The sequence below is a fragment of the Antedon bifida genome, chromosome 9, assembly GCF_963402885.1.
Source record: "Antedon bifida chromosome 9, ecAntBifi1.1, whole genome shotgun sequence".
NCBI lineage: Eukaryota > Metazoa > Echinodermata > Crinoidea > Comatulida > Antedonidae > Antedon > Antedon bifida.
In genome coordinates, this window is record NC_136234.1 from 2,859,277 (window position 1) to 2,879,744 (window position 20,468).

The 20,468-nt window shown below is 34.1% G+C and overlaps 3 protein-coding genes across 5 annotated transcripts in view; 1 reads left to right on the forward strand and 2 right to left on the reverse strand.

The window, feature by feature from the left end:
- Positions 1 to 15,183, reverse strand: part of LOC144851851 (DNA polymerase alpha subunit B-like) — a 28,166-nt gene extending 12,983 nt beyond the window's left edge. For 2 of the 3 annotated variants that reach the window (XM_078709502.1, XM_078709503.1), the window contains exons 1-15: positions 15,047 to 15,183; positions 14,466 to 14,587; positions 13,199 to 13,281; positions 12,943 to 12,994; positions 12,562 to 12,671; positions 12,179 to 12,366; positions 11,621 to 11,709; positions 11,285 to 11,503; positions 10,952 to 11,122; positions 10,463 to 10,501; positions 10,281 to 10,348; positions 10,036 to 10,159; positions 9,547 to 9,656; positions 9,184 to 9,370; positions 8,845 to 8,998 (exon numbers count right to left, since the gene is read on the reverse strand). In XM_078709502.1, coding sequence (XP_078565628.1) covers positions 8,849 to 8,998; positions 9,184 to 9,370; positions 9,547 to 9,656; positions 10,036 to 10,159; positions 10,281 to 10,348; positions 10,463 to 10,501; positions 10,952 to 11,122; positions 11,285 to 11,503; positions 11,621 to 11,709; positions 12,179 to 12,366; positions 12,562 to 12,671; positions 12,943 to 12,994; positions 13,199 to 13,281; positions 14,466 to 14,587; positions 15,047 to 15,134 — 1,800 coding nt within the window. In that variant the 5' untranslated portion in view covers positions 15,135 to 15,183 and the 3' untranslated portion in view covers positions 8,845 to 8,848. Of the gene's footprint in view, positions 1 to 8,255; positions 8,999 to 9,183; positions 9,371 to 9,546; positions 9,657 to 10,035; positions 10,160 to 10,280; positions 10,349 to 10,462; positions 10,502 to 10,951; positions 11,123 to 11,284; positions 11,504 to 11,620; positions 11,710 to 12,178; positions 12,367 to 12,561; positions 12,672 to 12,942; positions 12,995 to 13,198; positions 13,282 to 14,465; positions 14,588 to 15,046 lie in introns of those variants that run through there. The other variant, XM_078709501.1, reaches the window with a different exon arrangement.
- Positions 50 to 7,999, forward strand: LOC144851785 (uncharacterized). Its single transcript, XM_078709395.1, has 19 exons — positions 50 to 211; positions 601 to 805; positions 1,054 to 1,223; positions 1,519 to 1,816; positions 2,125 to 2,210; positions 2,718 to 2,837; positions 3,000 to 3,114; positions 3,279 to 3,448; positions 3,674 to 3,904; positions 4,084 to 4,292; positions 4,547 to 4,684; positions 4,849 to 4,989; positions 5,321 to 5,549; positions 5,632 to 5,836; positions 5,945 to 6,106; positions 6,207 to 6,416; positions 6,571 to 6,725; positions 6,829 to 7,045; positions 7,520 to 7,999. Exons 1-19 carry the CDS (start codon positions 50 to 52, stop codon positions 7,657 to 7,659), a joined length of 3,363 nt encoding a protein of 1,120 aa, XP_078565521.1. The 3' UTR covers positions 7,660 to 7,999.
- A 312-nt stretch (positions 15,184 to 15,495) lies between the features above and the next one.
- Positions 15,496 to 18,492, reverse strand: LOC144852090 (uncharacterized). Its single transcript, XM_078709795.1, has one exon. The coding sequence runs from the start codon at positions 18,015 to 18,017 to the stop codon at positions 16,242 to 16,244; it is 1,776 nt and encodes a 591-aa protein (XP_078565921.1). The 5' UTR covers positions 18,018 to 18,492; the 3' UTR covers positions 15,496 to 16,241.
- Between the last annotated feature and the right edge of the window lie 1,976 nt (positions 18,493 to 20,468).

Sequence of the window (20,468 nt, forward strand, 5' to 3'; positions counted from 1 at the left end):
CAAACAACAAAAACAATCTGCAGAGAGGCAATTGAACAATCGCCAAAATATGGATGACTGTGATCTTGAAAAACTGTCTGTAAAACCCGGAACGTTGAGTCCAAAGTTTGCAAGAAACACAACTGAATATAGCGTGACTGTACCTAGTGATGTTGCACAAATTACTATAAGTTGCTTAACCAGCGACAGTAATGCAAGCTATCAAATCATTGTGAGTTTCCAATACAAGCTAGGACTATCTAGTAGGGTCCAGAGAGAGGGCCTAGTCTAGAGGCCTAGCCTTGCCTAGATAAACTGGATAGAGAGGCCTTATGATGATTGATTCTCTTGTCTAGGCCTAGCTAGCCTAGAACTAGGCCTGTCTAGACAGTACAGATACTGCCTAGATTAAGTATGAACTAAGCCTAAAATGAAACTGTTACCAGAACTTGTCATCCTAGCTACTTACTAGCTCAGTAACTGATATGTTTTTATTTAGCATTAATATCAATAGGCCTAGCTAGACTGTAGTAGGTGGTAGGCTTAGTCTAGAGGCCCTAGTAGTAGGCGAGAAATGCATTGAATTTAGGGAAGTACGAAGTCACTACATCTTTTTTCCAGGGAAGTGAAGGCAGCAAGACCTTACCATTGAAAGAAGATGACGTCACCTTACTCAAAATAGAAGTGTCAGCTGAAGATGGAACCACTAAATTCTACAAGATCAATGTTAAGAGGCTTTCAGCAAAAGATGCTACTCTTAGCAGCATTACACTAACCATTGGACAGCTCACACCAGATTTCAGTACCACAGTAACTAACTATACAAGTAGGCTTTTGTATTCAACATACTAAAGTTTTAATAATTTATAAAATCATTGGATATCTAGCGCTTGGCATTCTATACCAATGGAATAACTATAACAACATAAGTAAAATAATGTTAAAGAAGCACTTAAAATATAAATATAATAATTTGTTTGGTCACAATAATTATTGGACACAAAAAAGGATATTTTAATTGCACCCTATAAAAAAAAACTTTTATAATAAACTTTTTAACATTCTAATTTGCAGGCATTGTTCCATGCAGTTTGAGCACGCTCAGTGTAAAGGCAAAAGCACCCGACAAAAAGACATCGGTGACTGTGAATGGGGAATCATCAGCGGAATCAGAAGTTGGCCTAAATGTTGGTGATACAAGCATTGAAATAAAAGTTACCTCAATAGATGGGTCAAATACCCAGGTACAATTTTATTTTACAGAAACTTGCAAAGAAAAGTTTTAAAAAGAGCTGTGATATGGACATGTGGCCTACTCCAAAGAATCCAAATATTATTTTAGTTACTGCATGTAGTTACATGGATCTAGAAATTTTGTCAATACCTACCATCATTTTTCTGGGCCAAAATATATATTTGTGAGTTTAAAGTTTGGTTTCCTGAATGTAATTGAAGAGGTAATTAATTCAAGACCTTTTGGACTACAATTAGCATTCTTATGTTATTTGTCTGTACACATTTTATTCTTTATTTCATCAGATCTATGTCATCAATATTATCAGGAAGTGGCTCCCAGCTATTGGCAACTTTGATGACCCATCTATTGCTATGAAGTATGAATGCCCTGTGACCTTAGGCCCGTTGTATAGACCAATCAGTATCAAAGGATCTGACCCTAAGCATGTATTCAGTGAACCAATCATTGAACTCCTTACACGCACATCCAAGCTTGATCCATTAGATGAAACACCATTGGACGGCGAATGGAAATTAGTGGAAGAAAAAATGGACAAGGAATTGTCAGCAATAAATATCAAGTGTATATATTCATATTTAGGTGTGTTAAAGCTGAAATTATTTAAAAAAACAATATTCTGGTAATAATTCGTATTTGTCACTGCTTGCTTACACTTGCAAGGACGTACAGGTAATGCAAGCAAGTTGACCAATCACAAGATATTGTTCGAATAATCCATCGCTTGTGATTGGTCAAATCCCTTAATTTGCATTACATACTTGCATTGTGTATGTAGTGGGAACCAAGCTATAGTGTACACCACAAACCTATACAAAACCTTACTATATAAATAGCATAAATCATACTTAAGCAATACTTTTCATTGAAATTAAAAAACTTATGTCTAGGTTGTACAGCAAAGATGAAGTATTCTGAACTGGGAAATCATATCAAGAATTGTCCTCTGAAACCAATAACTGGGGAAAATGATAAGGTAAAATAAACTGTACCTCAAACTTTATTATTACATTGATTTTCGCTATGCAAGTCTTCAAACAATATACATAGTGTACTACTGTAGTTTAGATGCTACATCATTTGAACAATATCAATAATGTGTCTACAATGCAAAATATTGTCCGATCCTGAACATTTAATGAAATACATCAAAATTGAGTGAGTGGCCGAGCAGTTAAGACAGTGGAACCGTAATTTATAGGTATCCAACATCATTAAGGGTTCGAGGCTCACTCCATGGTAAACGAGTCTTCTCGGAAAAGGACTATAGTATAAACTGTAGGTCCAGTGTACACATCTATAGTAGGGGGTTACCTTGGTGTACTAGTACACACACATCCACTGATCTTTGACTGAAGAGGTTCGACACCCAGGATAAATAAATAAAAAATACAGGTAACAATAAGGTAGTCTCTTCTGGATGTTATTCAGGTTTAGGTTATACCTCACAGTAATAACAAATAACACGTATTCACGTTCGCAGATAGAAAAAGAGACATGTAGTAGCTGTAGTCATAAAGTAACCAAAAGTGAGATGGATTGGCACAATGCCAATCTCTGTACTGGAAAATTCACCAATCGTGAAATCAAACATTCTTACAAGGTACTGTAATCTGTTATTTTCTTCTTCTTTTCCACATTTTAATTGTTTAAAATACCAGAAAATCCTAGCTAAATATGTACAAAAATGATATGTAATAATGTACTATTTGTATTACTCATTATCAATGGCTGTTTTTTTTCAATGTCAAATTTTATGCTTTAGGAGCATCAATGGGAGAAGTCTTTACAAGAAGTAGTTGGCGGAGGCAGTGTAGATGATCTAATACAAAATGCTAAAACGATGATTAAAAACTATAGAACCAGCTTACCAAAACCAGGTACACAATACTCTGTACAGCAGAAGACACTACTGTACTGCAGTAGAACACTACTGTACTGCAGTAGTATCAACAAGTCATGAAGACCAGAAAGCAATTCTGGTAGGAGAAACCTTTATTCTGTTGGAAGTGCAATTAAATCACACTCTTTGTTTTTTCTGTAGGTCAAACAGTTCGTGATGCAAACATACCAATAGACCACCTTCATAACGCCACTGTTAGCATTGCTTGTGCAATTAGAAAGAAGCCTAAAGATGCCGAGCTTCACTTCAAGCTAGGCCTACTCATGGAAGAAAAATACTATGCTGAAGACATGTACGGCCTGAAGAAAGAGGTGATGTCTTTTCTAAAACAAGCTAGGGAGGGCCTAGCCTTGCCTAGATAAACTGGATCGTCAATCTTGCCTGGTTAACAACTGTTAAAATTACTGTTGTGATGTGCCTTGTGTTTGTAACAGTAGGCCTTGAATAGTCCACAATGAGATGAATTTTGTTCTGCTCATCACAATATTAATTTTCTACTTACATGATTTAAATGTTAATTTTTTTTTAATTTAAAGGAAGATGTTGCTGATGATCTTGGAAGCTTAACTTTGAATGCGAAAGAGACAGGAAAGGAGGAAGAAATTGGAGGAATATGCCAGCAACGTGGAGTTGATCCTAAGGCTCCATTGTCTAGGGTTCTCCAAGCAATTGATGAAGAGTACAAATTCTTGCTGGAGTCGGGACAGTCAGGGAAAGCTGATTATGTTCAGGGCCTGTACATATGGAAATCAAAGCAAGCTACAAAGGTAATATGTTATAATGTAATAATAATAAAATATCTGTCTAATAAAGTCTTATCTCATCTATCTTCTTTGTTGCTCTGGAATCTGTTCCTGCTGCAAACTTGTTCCAAAATTTCCAAGCCAACCCTTTCCTTCTCCACCGTCATCCAAATAATATTTATGAACATTTTTATTTTTCTCAGGATGGCAAGGCAGCACAAGCAGCAGCAGACCAACAGAACCCCTTAGGCCAAGCATTTTTGAAGTTCCAGGATGCCCTGGGCTTAGATCAGAATAATGCCTTATATAATGTCCATGTAGGACGTCTATTGCTTATGCAGGACAAACCAGATGAAGCCATTAAGAGGCTAGAGTTGGCTGTTGGATTGAAACCACAGTTGACTATTGCAAGGTAAATTCTTCAATCAGTACTCTGAATACAAAGTTTTCGTATTCCGAGGTTAACATAAGTTTCACAATATAATAATAGTATATTCCCGGTACTATCAGAAATCAGTTGATGGAAAGCTGACATTTAATGACATTTTAAAAGTTTGAAACCAACCGCTCTCTCACAACCTCTAACATATAATTTTTGTTCCTACTACATTCTCGATGTCAAAACATACTAAATGCAAAGCATTTTTCTTCTGTTTTCTTTCACAGATTTTACTTAGGCTTAGCAATTATGGAGCACAAGTCTGATTCTGGCCCAAGAGCTAAAGAGGCTGTTACATACCTTCATGAGGGCTTGGAAAAGTTCTTAGAATTGAGCCTAGCCAATGCAGATAACGTTGGTTATGGGTAAATAAGAATTGTCTTACAATGATTCATTATCCTTTATCACTAGAAATAGGCCATTATAACCAGGTTTTATTTGGAAAATAACTTGAGTGCGTTTTGTCAAAACCCCTTAATAATTCAAGAAACTTGCCAACAGTCTAACTAACCTTTCATTTCTTATCTAGAGATCCTGAATTTGACCTAAACTCAGAGGATCTCTGGAGGGCAACAACAGTGGCACTTTTCAAAGGTTTCCTCCACCTTGCTTCTATTCAAGATAAGTTACCTAAGGAAAATTCAATGGGAGCTGAACAAATACTTCACTGGTATTGTTTGTTCCTTATTATCTAATGTGTTTTAAAATCTAAAATGAGAGAGACAGATAGGCTTTAGTTGTGTTCACACACAAAAGTTAAGCGTGCATTAGAATCAAATTTAAGCTACTGATCTAAATCACATCAGAGTTGACAAAAGTACTTGTGTGATCGGTATACTCTGATAAAACTCTAATTTTCCGATATAATTCCAATTTTCTCCTCTTGTTTAAATCTTAGCAAAACGTTATACCACACACGCATGGCTATAAATGAAAATGATTGACTATATAAAACTACAATAAAGTGTGTAAACATAGTTATAATTTCATTTCCTGTGTAGTTGTAGCACCTTAGCAGCTCAGAACCTCTGCACACTGTCTGCCCGTGCAAACACCTATCAGTCAATGGAATGGATTCTACTGGACTGTCATTCTAACTTACTAAACCTGATGCTGACAAATGAATCAAGTAACACCAAATGGATCGCTAAACGTTGTCAGCAGTTATCTGCTTTTATTCGCTGTTCAACATTACCTAAAAATCAGGAGTTAATGAACTTGCAAACTAAGGTAACTTTGATAATCGACAGAGGTAAGATCAATTCTATTCCCAAAAACAAAATGATAAAAATAAAACACTTTCTCTCAACAGACTTGTCAGACAGGTGTAATTATCCAACCAACCAACAGCCAGGCTCTCTGCCTGCTAGGGAATGCTCAACTAGCTGTCTATGATAACCAGCCTAGCTCACCTGAAAGCAAGACTAGCCTACAGCAGGCTCAGTTATCATTCAGAGCTAGCATTGCACAAGAGGGGGAGCCAATTGCCGGAGGAGACATACCACAGCAGTTGAAAGGTATGTTGGTTTCTCAATAACAAAGTTTGATTGCGGAAATTCGCTGATGATGATGGTTCTTTTGGTATTAAAAAAAAACTTTAAAAAATCAATGATTGTGTTTTGCAGATCAAGAATGGTGGAAGCTGAAAGAGAAGGAAAAGGAAGAAAAAGCCGCTGCAGAGGCAGCAAAGACAAAACCGGCAACAAGAGGTGGTCTGGCGTCAAGAGGAGGGGTAACAAAACCTGTTGGAAGAGGTAGGGGTGCTACAGCTAGCAAAGTAACACCAAGTAAGTCTATAACAAACACTTAAATAGTCTTTCTCAACGATGTATTTAAAATAGTATACCAACATTTTGATATCGTAAACTTTTGTTTCTTATTTTACAGCCAGAGGAGCTAAGGTGACTCCGGTTAGGGGTGCAGCAGCAGCAAATCGAGGGAAACCAGCCCCTGCTAAAGCAGCATTACCAAATAAGAGTACTGCAGCAAAAGCAGCTACTAGGGGTACTGTGACTAAAACAACTGCTAACAGGGTAGGACCTACCAAGGGCTCAGCTACAGCAATATCTAAGCCACAGGCTACGGATAAAAAAGAAGGTACTGTATTATAGTATAGCTATTCTCATGCCAAAATATAGAATGTTATGGGAACTATCTTTTCTATATAGTCATTCCACAAATAAAAAGAATCTAAGGTGTCGGGTGGTTATATAATATTCTTCAAGGCTAACATTACTTTCTTCTCCGATAGAACCAATGCCAGCAAGCACAGTACCTGCTAACACTCCTTTGAACAGGATAAGTTACCAGCCAAGACTAGGCTTAGCAAGAGTGCTAACCAAAGAAAATGAGGACAGTGAAGAATCACATATGTTGTATAATGACATCATCATAATGGCACCCCAGGTCAGTAATAAATGGAATATCTAGAAAAACAGATCTTCTTTTACTGTATGGTTTAAATTCAATATGCCTTAAAATAAACCATTTATCATATTTTATCTTTTAGCTTCATGATGCCTATATAGAACTCGCTGATCTTCTTATCAAGAAAGACCAAATGAAAGCGGTTGATGTTTATTCCCGGTTCCCCTTCCCAGAATCCTCATCATTTGACGATGCATACATACATGGAGAGATCGTGCGAATACTGATGAAGAACCAGAAATTTGATGACCCTCGGTTAGAGCCTCATCTGATTGCATGGGGTCGAGTGATGGGAATTGGTTTGTATAATTTTTATCAAAATTCCACTACATAGGAATTGAAAAATTGCTATGAGAACTAAACTATGTTTTCAAAAACTAAAGTTACTGTACTATAAAGTTGCACGTTTTCAATATGTATTCCTGGTAAGCAGTGATGGGTGTCCTGAAGAAAATTGTATAATAAAATTGTATAACAACTTTAGATTTCTTTTTTACAAAATGAGTTTAATTAATTGGAATCTCTTCCTAGTTAAGGTCTGTCTACACTATCAAACGTTTGATCTGCTCTAATATGGTAGTGAAATGACATCATTGTGTCCATATATGGGCACATCTCATTTTTTGTTGTCACATACAATTTTATAGTGTAGACCAGGGAAGAGTGAAATCTCTGGTATGGACAGACCTTAAGTAAGCACACCAACTGTTTCAACATTTCAAAAATTGGAAGTGTACGTCAGTTTAAGTGACAAGCTAATTGTTTCATTCCAGGTTGTTTAGAAAAGTATGTAGAGATTCTGGAGTCAAAGTTCAAGAATGAGTTACTAAAGAACGTGTATGCTGGTGTCAACTATAAAGATGTCAATGACCCTGATCTACAAGCTTTCTTTAAATTTAAAATGTGGCTCTAACTACTAGTACTAGTTCTTTTTGGTGCAAAAAGGACTAACCAATAAAGGTAGTATATTATGTTTTCTGTCTTCACACTAAATAAATTGTATCCATAAATTGGATTTATTTAGTCTGTGACACATCTAAAACCTAAATGTATGTTTTAACAGAACAGAAAATAAACTTTAAAAAAAATTATAATGTCTTTCCATTTGATTATACTGGTGCCATTCAATTTAAGAGGCTGAACCATGGCTAAACTATCTACTTTATATTTTGTTAACTATTGTCTGCAATGCTCCATCACCTTGAACAAAAACAAGTGTAATATTTTGTATGAATGTGGTTTTTTTTCTAGTAATGTGTTGCAATAAACAAAATAAAAAGTTGTGTTCTAGTTCTATGTATTTTTGTTGTTTCAGCAGTATTTGAATCAGATGCTGTGGTGTTTGTAACAAATATTTCTTCGCTCAATTTTGTTTGTAAATACACAGAAAAGGGAACGCTATCATTACAAAAGAAAACCAAATTTCCTTCATTTTATCATGAAACAAATCAACTATCAAGACACCTGACAGATCATTTGCATTTATTGTAAAAAAACATTTCTTGAGAATATAAAGAATTATTATTTTATATACAAATTGTATTAATAATTTAACAAAAAATATCACTTATACTTTTTGTAGATTTTATTCTGTTTGAAATTGAGGTGAATTTGAATTAGCTTGTGACCTTCAATCTCAATCCTTTCTGCATTTAATTTCTTTTTAGTATTTACAAACTAGTTTAGTATAAGTTGTTTTACCACCAGCGGTAACGAAATTTATAATTGTATAGAAATATCAGAATATAATCGTTATATTTTGACACTAGTCCACGCATTTGAATTCAACTACAGTACTGCATGAGGTACTCTACAACATAAAATGGTGCCTATCCTTAGCCAGCCACGTCTTTTTTAGTTCAAGTTGGCGCTAGATTATGTAAAAGTAAGTAAAACACGTTTTTATCATTTAACAGTGTTTCTATTTGTGTTAAATTCAAAAGTCAAATTCTCGTTGTCTTGATGAACAGGAAATTACAAATGATAATTCTGTAACAGAACATGTTTTTGAGATGTTGAGGTGTAGGCAAGGTAACTGATGTTCTTCAACTAACACCAAACACAATTTGAGTGACGGATTTAAAACAATCTCATTTACCTTGCTATATACGAAGAATTTGAGCTGCTGATCTTGAGGCCACACCTTTACCTTGACCATTCTCTGCTGGCTGGACTACAAGCCGGCCATATGTGCCACCAACTTGACCCTTGGTCAGACGTCCAGGGTTGATGCATAGACAGCCATCAACTTCCTGTTGAAACAATTCAAAAAGTTGAGAAGAAAACATTAAATCATAACCATTTTATGGTTTTATGAGCTGTAGTTTTTTAACAGTCTGTTATCATAAACCTAAATATTACTTAATGATGTACTGTGTGGCACTCTCAAACTATGAGCAAGGAACGAGATATTTTTAATTAAATAATCACAAATTACCTTTAGAAAGTATCTAAGATTTGATGGTACGATCAATATGTCTGGTGTTACTGACATCTTTGCGTAGCGTTCAAACTGTTCAAAATCCACCGGCATACCACACGGAGGTGGGTAGAGTGGGTAGTAGTTTTGCTGCGTCAACAGGTGCTTTACAAGCCGGCCTAGCCTATCAGAGGTACCTGGTGGGCTGAAAATTAAACCACAATTTGCATAATACTCTCAATTTGGTCACAAGGACAAAAGATGAAACCTGATAAAGTAAATGTTTTAATAGAAAGAAAAATTTGTTTCTACTCTACTACTGGTACACAATTTTAAAATGCCAAGCAATTTCTAATAGAAAGAATATAAATATATTTTTACCAGAGAGAAATTTCCTCTGCTCCAAGATGAAACAGAATATCAGTAGAAGTAATGCCAAACACGATTCCATTGATGTCTAGCGTGCACGGATCAGACACAAAATGTATTCTCTAAAGATTTTAAAAAACACATTAATTACAGTAGATTATTAAAGAAAATATATATAAAAATGTGTTATAAAAATATAATCAAAACTGTGTTAGCCATGTTGAATAATGAGTCACATTTGATACAACACATTAAACCAAAGTCTTCAATTCAATTAAAATTCTTTAATCATCCCACATGGGGCAATTCAAATAAAAAGGTTTGGATTCAAATGATCTTACAAAATATCACAATACACAGTACAATATAACAAGAGTCAAAGTTCAAGAATTTAAGAGTCGGATGGCCACTGGCAAAAACGAATTTCTTTTCCGGTTTGTTCTACATGCCGGGCATGTGCTTTTGATTGTAAACATGAAAGTTAAAAAGTTGAAAAATTACCTGATATTGCTGCTGTTCTTTGTCATGTTTCTTCAAATATTCTGTTGAATATGGTGGTGTTGGGAAGACAAACTGATGAAAGGCATCCTTGGTTGAGGAAACAAATACCAACTGTGTTTTTGAGCTGTAAAAAAAGATTTTAATAATTGCAGAACATAGAAAAGTAGAAGTCCTGATACAAATAATATCAGGGAATTTCAGGAACACTACAGTCTAAAAAAATACAAATAGTTTGATAAACCTACTTTTGCGTGCCCATAACAAGTTTATCAACTAAAAACTGGAAAAATGTTTCATATTCTTGCTCCATATTCTACAAAAAAAATAAAATATCGAAAAAATGAAAAAGGGCGTTGGTTATTAATATTCTGTTCTGCACCTGATATTTTGATGATAAAAAAAAACAATAGTATAATTGTTCACTTACTACTATAAATTCTTGGTCTGAATCAATAAAAGGTCCAAGCTGAAAAGATAACAAATAAATATCATAATAATAATAATATCCTGGATTTATATAGCGCCTAATGTTGTAAAACCTCTAAGCGCTGAACATTATTGCCCCAGTCATTTTTTTGGATCAAACATGTATGGAAACATACTCCCATAATGCATCTAGTAATCAGTGCAAAGTTGTGTCTTGATCTAACTGGGTTCCCATTTATACACATGGGTGGAGAGAAGCAAACTTAAGTAAAGTATCTTGCCTAAGGATACAAGCAATGCGGCGAGAGTACTATTTTCAGGTGCCTAATTTAAGATTAGTAATGGTACTAATAGGTACCCTAATAGTAACCCCTCTTTTAATAGTAACCCACCCTAAAAAACAATCAAAGAATAATAACCCAGGGTTACAATTAGAAGATTTACGGTATATACATTTGTTTTATCCTTTAGTTAAATTGGTTAAACTTACTAATATACAAACATCTGGTGTATCCTGGTGTATCATTTTGATGAGGTCATCTAGGGGTTCATACTGGTCACTGTCGGACGTAGTGAATGGGCCAGCAGCAATTGCAACATGTAATGGTCCGTGATCAAGCAATGAATTGGTGGTGTCACTTGGCAATACCAAACTCTTTCCCTGTTAAAATGAATATCTTATCTTATCCACTGGTGAACTGTAAGTAGTTAATGAGTATTGCTTGTAATTGATAGTATTTTACAATTTTTATGAATACGATTTGAATGAAATTGAACATGATTTGAATGAAATTGAACATAAAATAACATTGATAGAAATTACTTTGTATATTTGTGATGCAACAAACTTATTTCCAGTTGTATTAATTCCATCCATAGCTACCACTTGTCCAGGAAATAAGGAGAATTCCTTTAACTCCGATAAGTTCACTTGAACACGCTTTCCTGATGAAGAATCAACAGAACCTTCCAGAAGAACAGATGATGAATTCAAACGACCGTTACTGTCACAACAAATTCGACCAATCACAGTTGTGGACTCCTATATTAAAATCAAGAAATACTTTATGTATTTAGAACACTACTATAAATTAACAGATTTTTTTTGTTTCTTTTAACTTGTAATGTATACCGGTAATAATGAAAGGAAAATGTTTACCTGAATTGGCATGGCAACATGAGAGAGGCTCTCTATACTGTAAGATTCTTGTAAATGTTGACCAATATCTTCTATTATGTTATCAAGGACTGCAACAGAAATTATCAAAACAATGTTTACAGACATAATTTTAACATGTTTAAAAACATGTAATGATCAGAGGCACGGCCCTGGATTAGCACTCTTAAGGAGCCCTCCAACGCTGGGCAATTGCATTGGGGCTGCTCATGCTTTGGGCCCTTAAAGATGTATTGTCTCCAAAAAACATGAAAAATGAAGATTATTAAAATCAGATTTTGTAGTTTTAACACTTCTGCATAAAAAAAACAGAAAAACAATGCCAAAATAAACGTTAAATTCAACCAAAACCCTATTGGCTAGCAACCAATTAAACTATTTTTTGCTTTAAGTTAAAATTTGTTCAGATAAATAATTTTTTTTCCAATCCAATTTTTGTTAAAGTGAATAACTATTATGTGACATTAAAATGGCATATTCAACAAGCTTTGTTTGTTTAACCTGATCTCTATTATAGAAAAAAAATATGTGCATTCATACCATGTGCTTTGTCTGTAAATTTCTGATACATATATTTATAATCTGTGATTAAATGGTTGTACGTTTCTCCGTAATGCTTCACTAAAACTGTCATTGGATCTGAACCTTTCCAGTTACGAACACTTCCATGCCAGAGCAACACTTGACCATTATTCTGACGAGTACTGTACTTCTGAGATGGCGTTGAGCTGCAACAAAATAAATTTGATAAAAATTAAAACTAATGTTGTGTTTTTAATGGAAAAGTGAATTTCATTTTTCTCCCTAATCATTTAAAATGATATTCTCTGGTTAGTAAAAGTTAATTACTAGTCTAACATCATGTCCTTCACAAGTTACCTTATAAAATAATAGTATTCATATTATAGATTTGCATAATTTACCTGCCAGGTGACATTATTGAAGGAGACATGATGACAGGTGTTCTGTTTACAGATGAGAATCGTTTGTTCACTACTGGATCTGGTGTTCGCTGTAAGCGCTTCTTAGAATCCTGTATAGAGATCATGGTCACTTGTTAATAGATCACTTGTTAATTGATGTTTGGTCACATGTTTGATCACATGTTTGATCACATGTTTGATCACATGATTGGTCACATGTTTGATTACATGTTTTGTCACATTTTTAATTGAAGGTGATGAATAAATAAATAAATAAATAAATGCATGATTATGAATCAAATGTTCACAAAATTAAGAATAAGCAATGAATTTCATTCAACCAAATTAATATAAAAATATATTTAAATTAATATAACTAACCTTAGGTGTTGCATAAGCTGTGAAAAGATCATCCCCAACATCAGTGTCCATGCTAAGTTTCAACAATGTTAAAGACAAATTCTGCTGACTAATACAAGCACAATACTTTGGACACCTCTATTCAGGGAATACACTTTGTTATGAAACAGAGGCAATACATATTCAGAGGACTATTAAGGGGACACTTTATTGCCTTTAATTGAGGTTCTACCTTGGTTTTTTTATCTACATAATAATGTTACAAAAAAAAGGATACATTTCTTGAATTGTATCTGCATTATAAATAATAGGCTTCACATCATTCATTTCTCCTTTAGAAGTTCTCATCTTGCTTGCGAGCTGAAATGTGAACCAATTGAGTAATTCAATATACAGTAGCCATATTGGAGGTGTAGCTTGGTAGCTAATGAGACTTATTTATTAAGCATGATTGATTTATCAATTCTGTAATTGGCGAGTTGTTGTTGATAAATGTGTACCTTACATTTTTGTTTTACCACTGTAGTATACTGTATAATACGAATTTTTTTTTTAAATATTAAACATTGTTATTTTCCTTTTAAGCATAAATATAGTGTAATTTAAAATTAAAGATATATTGTCCCCCTAAAAAAATTTTTTACATTTATTTTGTTGATGATGCCATTTTAATATCACATAACAGTTATTCACTTTGACCAAAAAACCATTTTCCACCAAAAAAATGTAATTTAAAGCAAAATAGACCTAAATTGTCTGCAAGACAATGGTTTTAGGTTGAAATTAACCATTTCTTTTGTCTTTTTATAAGTGAAATAATTATTTTTTTATGTGCATAACTTTATTAAAACTGTGAAATTGCCTATTCAAAATCTGATTTTATTAATCTTTATTTTTTCATGTTTTTGGGGGACAATACATCTTTAAATGTATTAACAAATGTTACTGTTGATTTTGGTCCTTCCTTTTCTAAAGGGTTCTATAAAACATTTTATAGAGCTCTCTGGTATTCTATAGAAGTACATAATTTCTATAGAAACATATTTCAATTTTATAGAAGTTATTTAGTATCTATAAATGTTTCTTCTTTTCTATAGAATCTATAAGTTCTAGAATGTATTTATGAATTTAGATACTGTATGTGATTAATGCACTATAGGCCTCTAATTAGGCCTACAGTAGGCATATTATTTTTTAAATAGATTTTCTCACCATTATGGGAAGAATTGGATTGATAATAACATTTTTATTTCGGCAATAACAATAATACCAAATTATATGACAAATAATTTTGCATCTAAAGAATATGAATAGGATTTTTCTATACCAGTTTATAGACTAATCTACAGGTTTTTTTTTCTAAGTTTGCTTCAGGTATTAAACTTTCATAAACATTGACTGTTACCTCCGTTTTTTTTTTTTTTGCAAAATTTGTTGTTGTTTTTAGTTTCAATTCAAGGTTAGTATTTTTCATGCTTTTCACAAGCGCCTTGACTTTGTGGATATGTGCGCTTTATAAATCTTATTATCTTATCTTATCTTACCTGTTCTTCAAGTTGATCAAGGGCTTCAAGGGACATTGTTAGTGATGATGTGGATGAATACGCAATCCATTCTTCTACAATCTGCTCTGCCTTGCGTCTGTATAGCAGGCAGATGTATTGAACTGAACAAAAAGGCAATAATTACTTTATTTTTAATATTATTTTATTTGTGCATTATAATACAATTAAGAATATACTGTATATTATAGGCCTATTAAAATTTATTAATATTAATATGTTATTAATATTATTTATATAACTAGGCCTAGCCTAGCTCCTACTATTTTACTACTACTAGGTTACAGCATGGAGAAATAAGTTAACTTATTTCTCCATGGTTACAGGTAGACGCATAAATAAATACAGTGTACTACTACTAGGCCTACTAACTATACAAAGTACTAGAGCCCATGCCTCTTCTCTCTAGGCCTGCTATCATTAGCCTATGACCGAGTAGCCGCGCCTGCATGATGATGTCCTAATCCAAATATTATTTCTTTTTAGCTAGTTAGGCCCTACTAGGCCTAGCCTAGGCCTACTAGTTAGTTAGTTTCATATTTCTTAGCTAAACCTTTACTTACGTTTATCTATAATTTCTTCATTATCTACCGACACGTCAAAGATATCAAATTCTTCAATTAGGTCCTCTTTTGCAACATTATAAGCCATTTTAAATAATAAATTACACGGCGAAAATTAACAGTGAAATCAAGTTTCGCGCAAATTTGTGTAAACTTTGAACTCAAAAACACAAACACACGACGGACGTGACGTCACAAATCTAAGGCCAAAATTGACGTAATAGAGGGGGTTATCAATAATGGTTCCCGGGCACTTTTCTTTGTTTATTTGATTTTTTCTTTATTTTTTTTCAGTGCAACAAAAATATATATACACAGCACAGAAAAGAAATATAAACCACCCGGTGATAATATACTGAAAATGTTATCAATAAATTTGAAATGATGAAGGTGTGGAAATCTGTGAGATTAAATGAGAAAAAGTCACCCCAACTGAGATTCAAACCAAGCACCTTCTAAATAAATACGTTTTATTGTTTTTTCTAAAAATACAATATAAAGTCACAAATTTCATTTTACTTTATTACACCACCAGTATGCACAGACACTGTATACCACAAAATAAGTTGTAAAAAATACCCCTACACAACAGTTATAAATGCCTGTAAAATATATAAAAAGGCACAGACAATATTTCATTGCATAGTGCAATTAGCTAAATACTGATCCAAGTATTTATTATTTTTTTACGCAGCATCTATGAAATAATAATTGCTGTCTATCGTGATAAAACAAGCTTGCTGAAATTTAACGTTTAAAGCTCTGTCTACACTATCACACTTTATGCGACAAAACAGGTGAAGTATCACTACCATATTATTTTATTTATTTTATTCCTTTTTTCAGTAATTATTTGGACACATCACACTTTTTAGACAGAGCTTTAGAGATTTACATTAAAACAGTTAATTCTTAGTCTTATGATAATAAATTAATTAATTTTATAATTATTATTAATTATTATACTCCATTAAAATAATATATTTAATATATTTTATTTCTCAGTTTAAAAAATAGTACATATAATTTTACTAAATTTATATTAAGATAAAGTAAATTAAGGGTGAACATTTGAAAATCAAGGTTAAAATTTAACAAATTCTTTTCTTGTTTAAGTTTGCCGCTACATCTCAACAGATAAAACTGTACCACCATGCCCTCCCAATCACAACTTATTTGCACTTTCGTCCCTTTCCTATACCACAAAAGCCTCAAGTTGAACACCAAATCTATCACTACATTGGAATGGATAAAGATCTGTCTGCATGATCGGAACCACGGGTTCTCTAAGTTCCAGCTTCCAATACGGCTTAGGATCGCCCTCCATGATTAGTTCACATACCACAAGCGTGTACGCTACCGCGTTCTTGTCAAGCGAAAGCTGGTAAATATGTCCGTCGACAGCAACAGTTTGGATAAATGTCCGATCACCAATAAAATCAACGGGAGGTAACGGTGCCAATTCCGAAAGTTTTTTAGTCATCATATCGTAAGAGTAAAGTGTTTCCTGTTGAGCGCAGAAGTATACATGGCGCCCCCAAGATCCTATCATGTATAGTTCTTCGGTGTTTTGCAAGTCGTGGGTTGACCATGAGTCATCTTTGGGATGATACTGGTAACAATGTATCACTTTTGTAGGAAACATTTTGACGAATATAAACACACCACAAGCACAGGATATTAAGTTTTCCCATGTAAAATCAAATCCTGGTAGCGGCTTGCATACTTCAAAATGTTTGTGAGAAGGATCGAACACGAGCACATTTTTCTGAAGATCCGCACTTTTGATAAAAGCGTACACTAAGTTATGATGGCTCGTCAGCTTTGAACTTACAGGGCGGGCACGAGACATAAGAAAGAAGTCCTGCAAAGGGAAGCGTCTGATTGGTCGACTGGTCGAATCCAACTGACACAATTCAGTTGAAGACAAGTAAAAGATGCTTGTACTTGTGAATGACATTGCGTCTATTCTGCGACAATCCAACGTGCGTATTTTGGTCAGCTTCAGTCCGTCTTTAAAAGAACTTGGTAATATTGATAGTTGAAAGATCGTGCACCTTGTGTCCGATTCTGAAGACACGGAAATAGCCAACATAATTTTTGTGTTTAATTTACGAGGAGTTATCTGTATCTCTGGTAGGGGTATCTGATATTTCTTGATACCCTTCGCTGCGTGGTAAGATTTTACTTTTTTGATTCGTTGTTTTATTGAAGGTATTTCAACATTGCGCAATGCAGGCTCAACAACATCAGATAAATGTTCTATGCTAATTAACGGTAGTCTGACATGTTCTAGCAGGTCAACTAGAGAATGTGTTCTTGCTGACATATTCTGATTATACCACAACATAACTGCATCAAATAAAATCCTTTCGCAAGAAATTACTAATCGTTCATCCGTTATAATACCGACAACATCATCTTTAGAAAGATTCAGGAATGCTTGAGTTTTGCATATACCCTCAAAATCACTACAAATTTTGAATTTTAAATTGTCAACTAAGGATTGGTAAGTTTCTAACGCTTTTAAAGTTGTATACAGGGTGATAGAATCTTCATCTTTTGCACACTCAACAATCGCTTTTGATAAATACTCCGTTAACTTTGACATTTGCAGGAAATCAGCAGCCAATAGAAACGACTGGAGATCTTTAAACATGATAGATAATTTACCGGTGTATAAGAAATTGTGTAACAGTCCAAATGTTGTTCCGTTAATGCTAGGAAGTGAAATCTCAGACGCCTCTTTTTCCTGAAAGTTTGATGTAAACATCACTTTGAAATAGTCACTATTTGCAATGAGTACAAGCTTATGACATGAGAATGATTGATCTGACGTCTTGATAGTGACGTCAGTGAGCAGTCCCTCTACTTGAGCTGCATGTAAACCGGCCACTAAATGCTTACTGTATGTTGATGTTAAATCCATTTCTAAACATTTGCCTCTGTTTCTGTCAGTATCTGCTGCCATTTTTGTTTAATTTGATTCAATGCTGCATTTATTTACAGGTATTTAAATAATCAATTTTATATTAATTGCACATCATTTGTCGTGAAAATACCTCTTCTACTGATACTAGGCCTACTACAATCTAGTTAACTTTGAGGCAATCATTCTATGTATAGGCCTACAACTTTGGTCTAGGCCTAGCCTAGGCCCAGACAGTGCTCGACTGAATCGCAGCAGGCTGGGTTGTAGTAGTGAATACAGGAAACAGAAGCTGCTTGTTTTGTAACTTGAGGCCTAACGAACACCCTGATGATGATGGTATCTAGCCTAGCTTTAGTTAAAAAACGTCCGCTACTACGAATCAATTATTATATTCATTAAACATACAACATATTGTAACTTCTTTCATCAGCGTCATCATTCGAGCCACTACCACTTTTCTTTTCTTCCTTTTCTCTCAACCGCGAGCTTCTTCTTTGTTGTTTATTAATGTTTTTCTTACTTCCGGTTTTCCCCCAAAACGTCACGAACTGTTGCTAAATGACGTCATGCGTCAGCCCGGTAATTAATTAGATGCATGACGTCATAATCATCCTTGTAATTAAATCTCATTATCATTATCATTCACCTGTCATTTTTCATCCCATACTGTAATTAAACATGCGATTTGAAAGCTTGTTAAAAAGTACTTTGTGAAAACATAATTGTCTATTCATTATGTTCCTCCCTCTTCTTACGTCACTTTATGACAATTAATGCATGTGATACTTTTGTGCAATTGACCACATTTGTTTTCTTGAATGAATTTTCTTCCGGGATTTTCTCTCATCTGTTAAACTTTCTTTTTCTTTTTTTTTTGTTCAAATTGTGTAATATGGACGGCAGTGTGTCACTGTTAAAAATTGTCGATCCAAATAAATATTATTATTAGGCCTAGATGTTTTAATCAGCCAAAGGGAGCGTGGACGTTCGTCTATTTAATGATAACCGTAATTGTAGATATACAATTTGAAAAATGACATTTGAAATCAGACATTACGATTAGACTTTTGTCTACGTGTCGTCGGCAGCAGCAGCGCCAATTCAGTTCAACGACACCTCAATCCTATCTTATCTTATCTTACATTCTGGTGGAAAACAGATGGGACAAAAACCATATGATAGACCATTGATATAAACGAGGTTTTCATCACGCAATAATCATGGCTATGTACTTTCAAGTAATGACGTCGATATGTCCATTACAATTGATAATTCACCGGTCATTGGCGGATTCAGAGACTCATTATGAAAATCCACTTCTTAAAGAAATTTGTCTGTGGAAGATTCTTATGTTTACTAAGTAAATATTCACTGATCTTATTAAAACAAAACAAAAATGTACTTTTCCAACTTTTTGCGAAATGTATCGTACAGCAGGCCTACATATGCATTTATTAATAGCCGCCACATTCGTCATGCCACTTTGTTTCGTTATTTGCAAACTTCAGAGAACTAGGCCTACATGTACATTTTGTTCGTCCTTCTTTTTCCATCCGTACTTTTTAATGACAAAATACTACTGAACTTGCATATGTTGCCTTTTGTGTGTTTACAAAAATATAATACATTTTCTGTATTTTTTAATTCATGATTGGAGACTTTTTTTATATATTTTACAATAATTATTACAAAATGACCAAATAAATGAATTTGAATGAGTCTTCCATATTCTTTTAATACAGTCAATACCTTTTTTCAGTTAATTTGCGTGTGACGTATCGGACGAACAGCTGAATTAAATAAAAGATAGACAAATTAGCAAACATGAAAACAATGATATGTTTTTATATACCGATAGCGTAGACTAATTAATAGGCCTATATTTAATTTAGATAAAGAGATTTCAGAATTCCGCCATATGTTAAGATTGCTAGTCGAGATAAATGCATATATTTAATAATATTAAGGCAGCAAGCAGGACATTTAGACGTTCTTGCTATCACGTTCAAGTATAACAGTAACGCAGCTACATTACTCAAAGTTTGGTCGTCAAACCATACGCCTACATGAATTCTACAGGAGTAATCGTGTTGTTGCTGTTTCTGCAGATTTTCAACAATTTGGGTAAACATTGTCTTGTAATAATGTGTTTTCGTTCAAATATTTTGCCGAATTCACGAAAAAAAATTACAAACTAGACAGCATATCTATGTCTGTCGTAGTCACTCCACCAATCTGAAGATTGCCGCAAACAATCTTCTTCTTGTATTCATCCGAATTTAGGCCATTTTAACTTAATTCCCACTGGAAGGAACCTCTTACGCCTTTTTTCGGAGAAAATCCTGGCCGGCTACGCATGTTTTATCAGTTGTTGTAGTGCGGCGAGTTTCCTCTTTATAATATCAATTATTTTCTATACAGTATCTTCACAGTACAGCACTGTCATCACCTCGGACTTTGAAACAGGCTTTGATGGATGGGTCCAAGAAA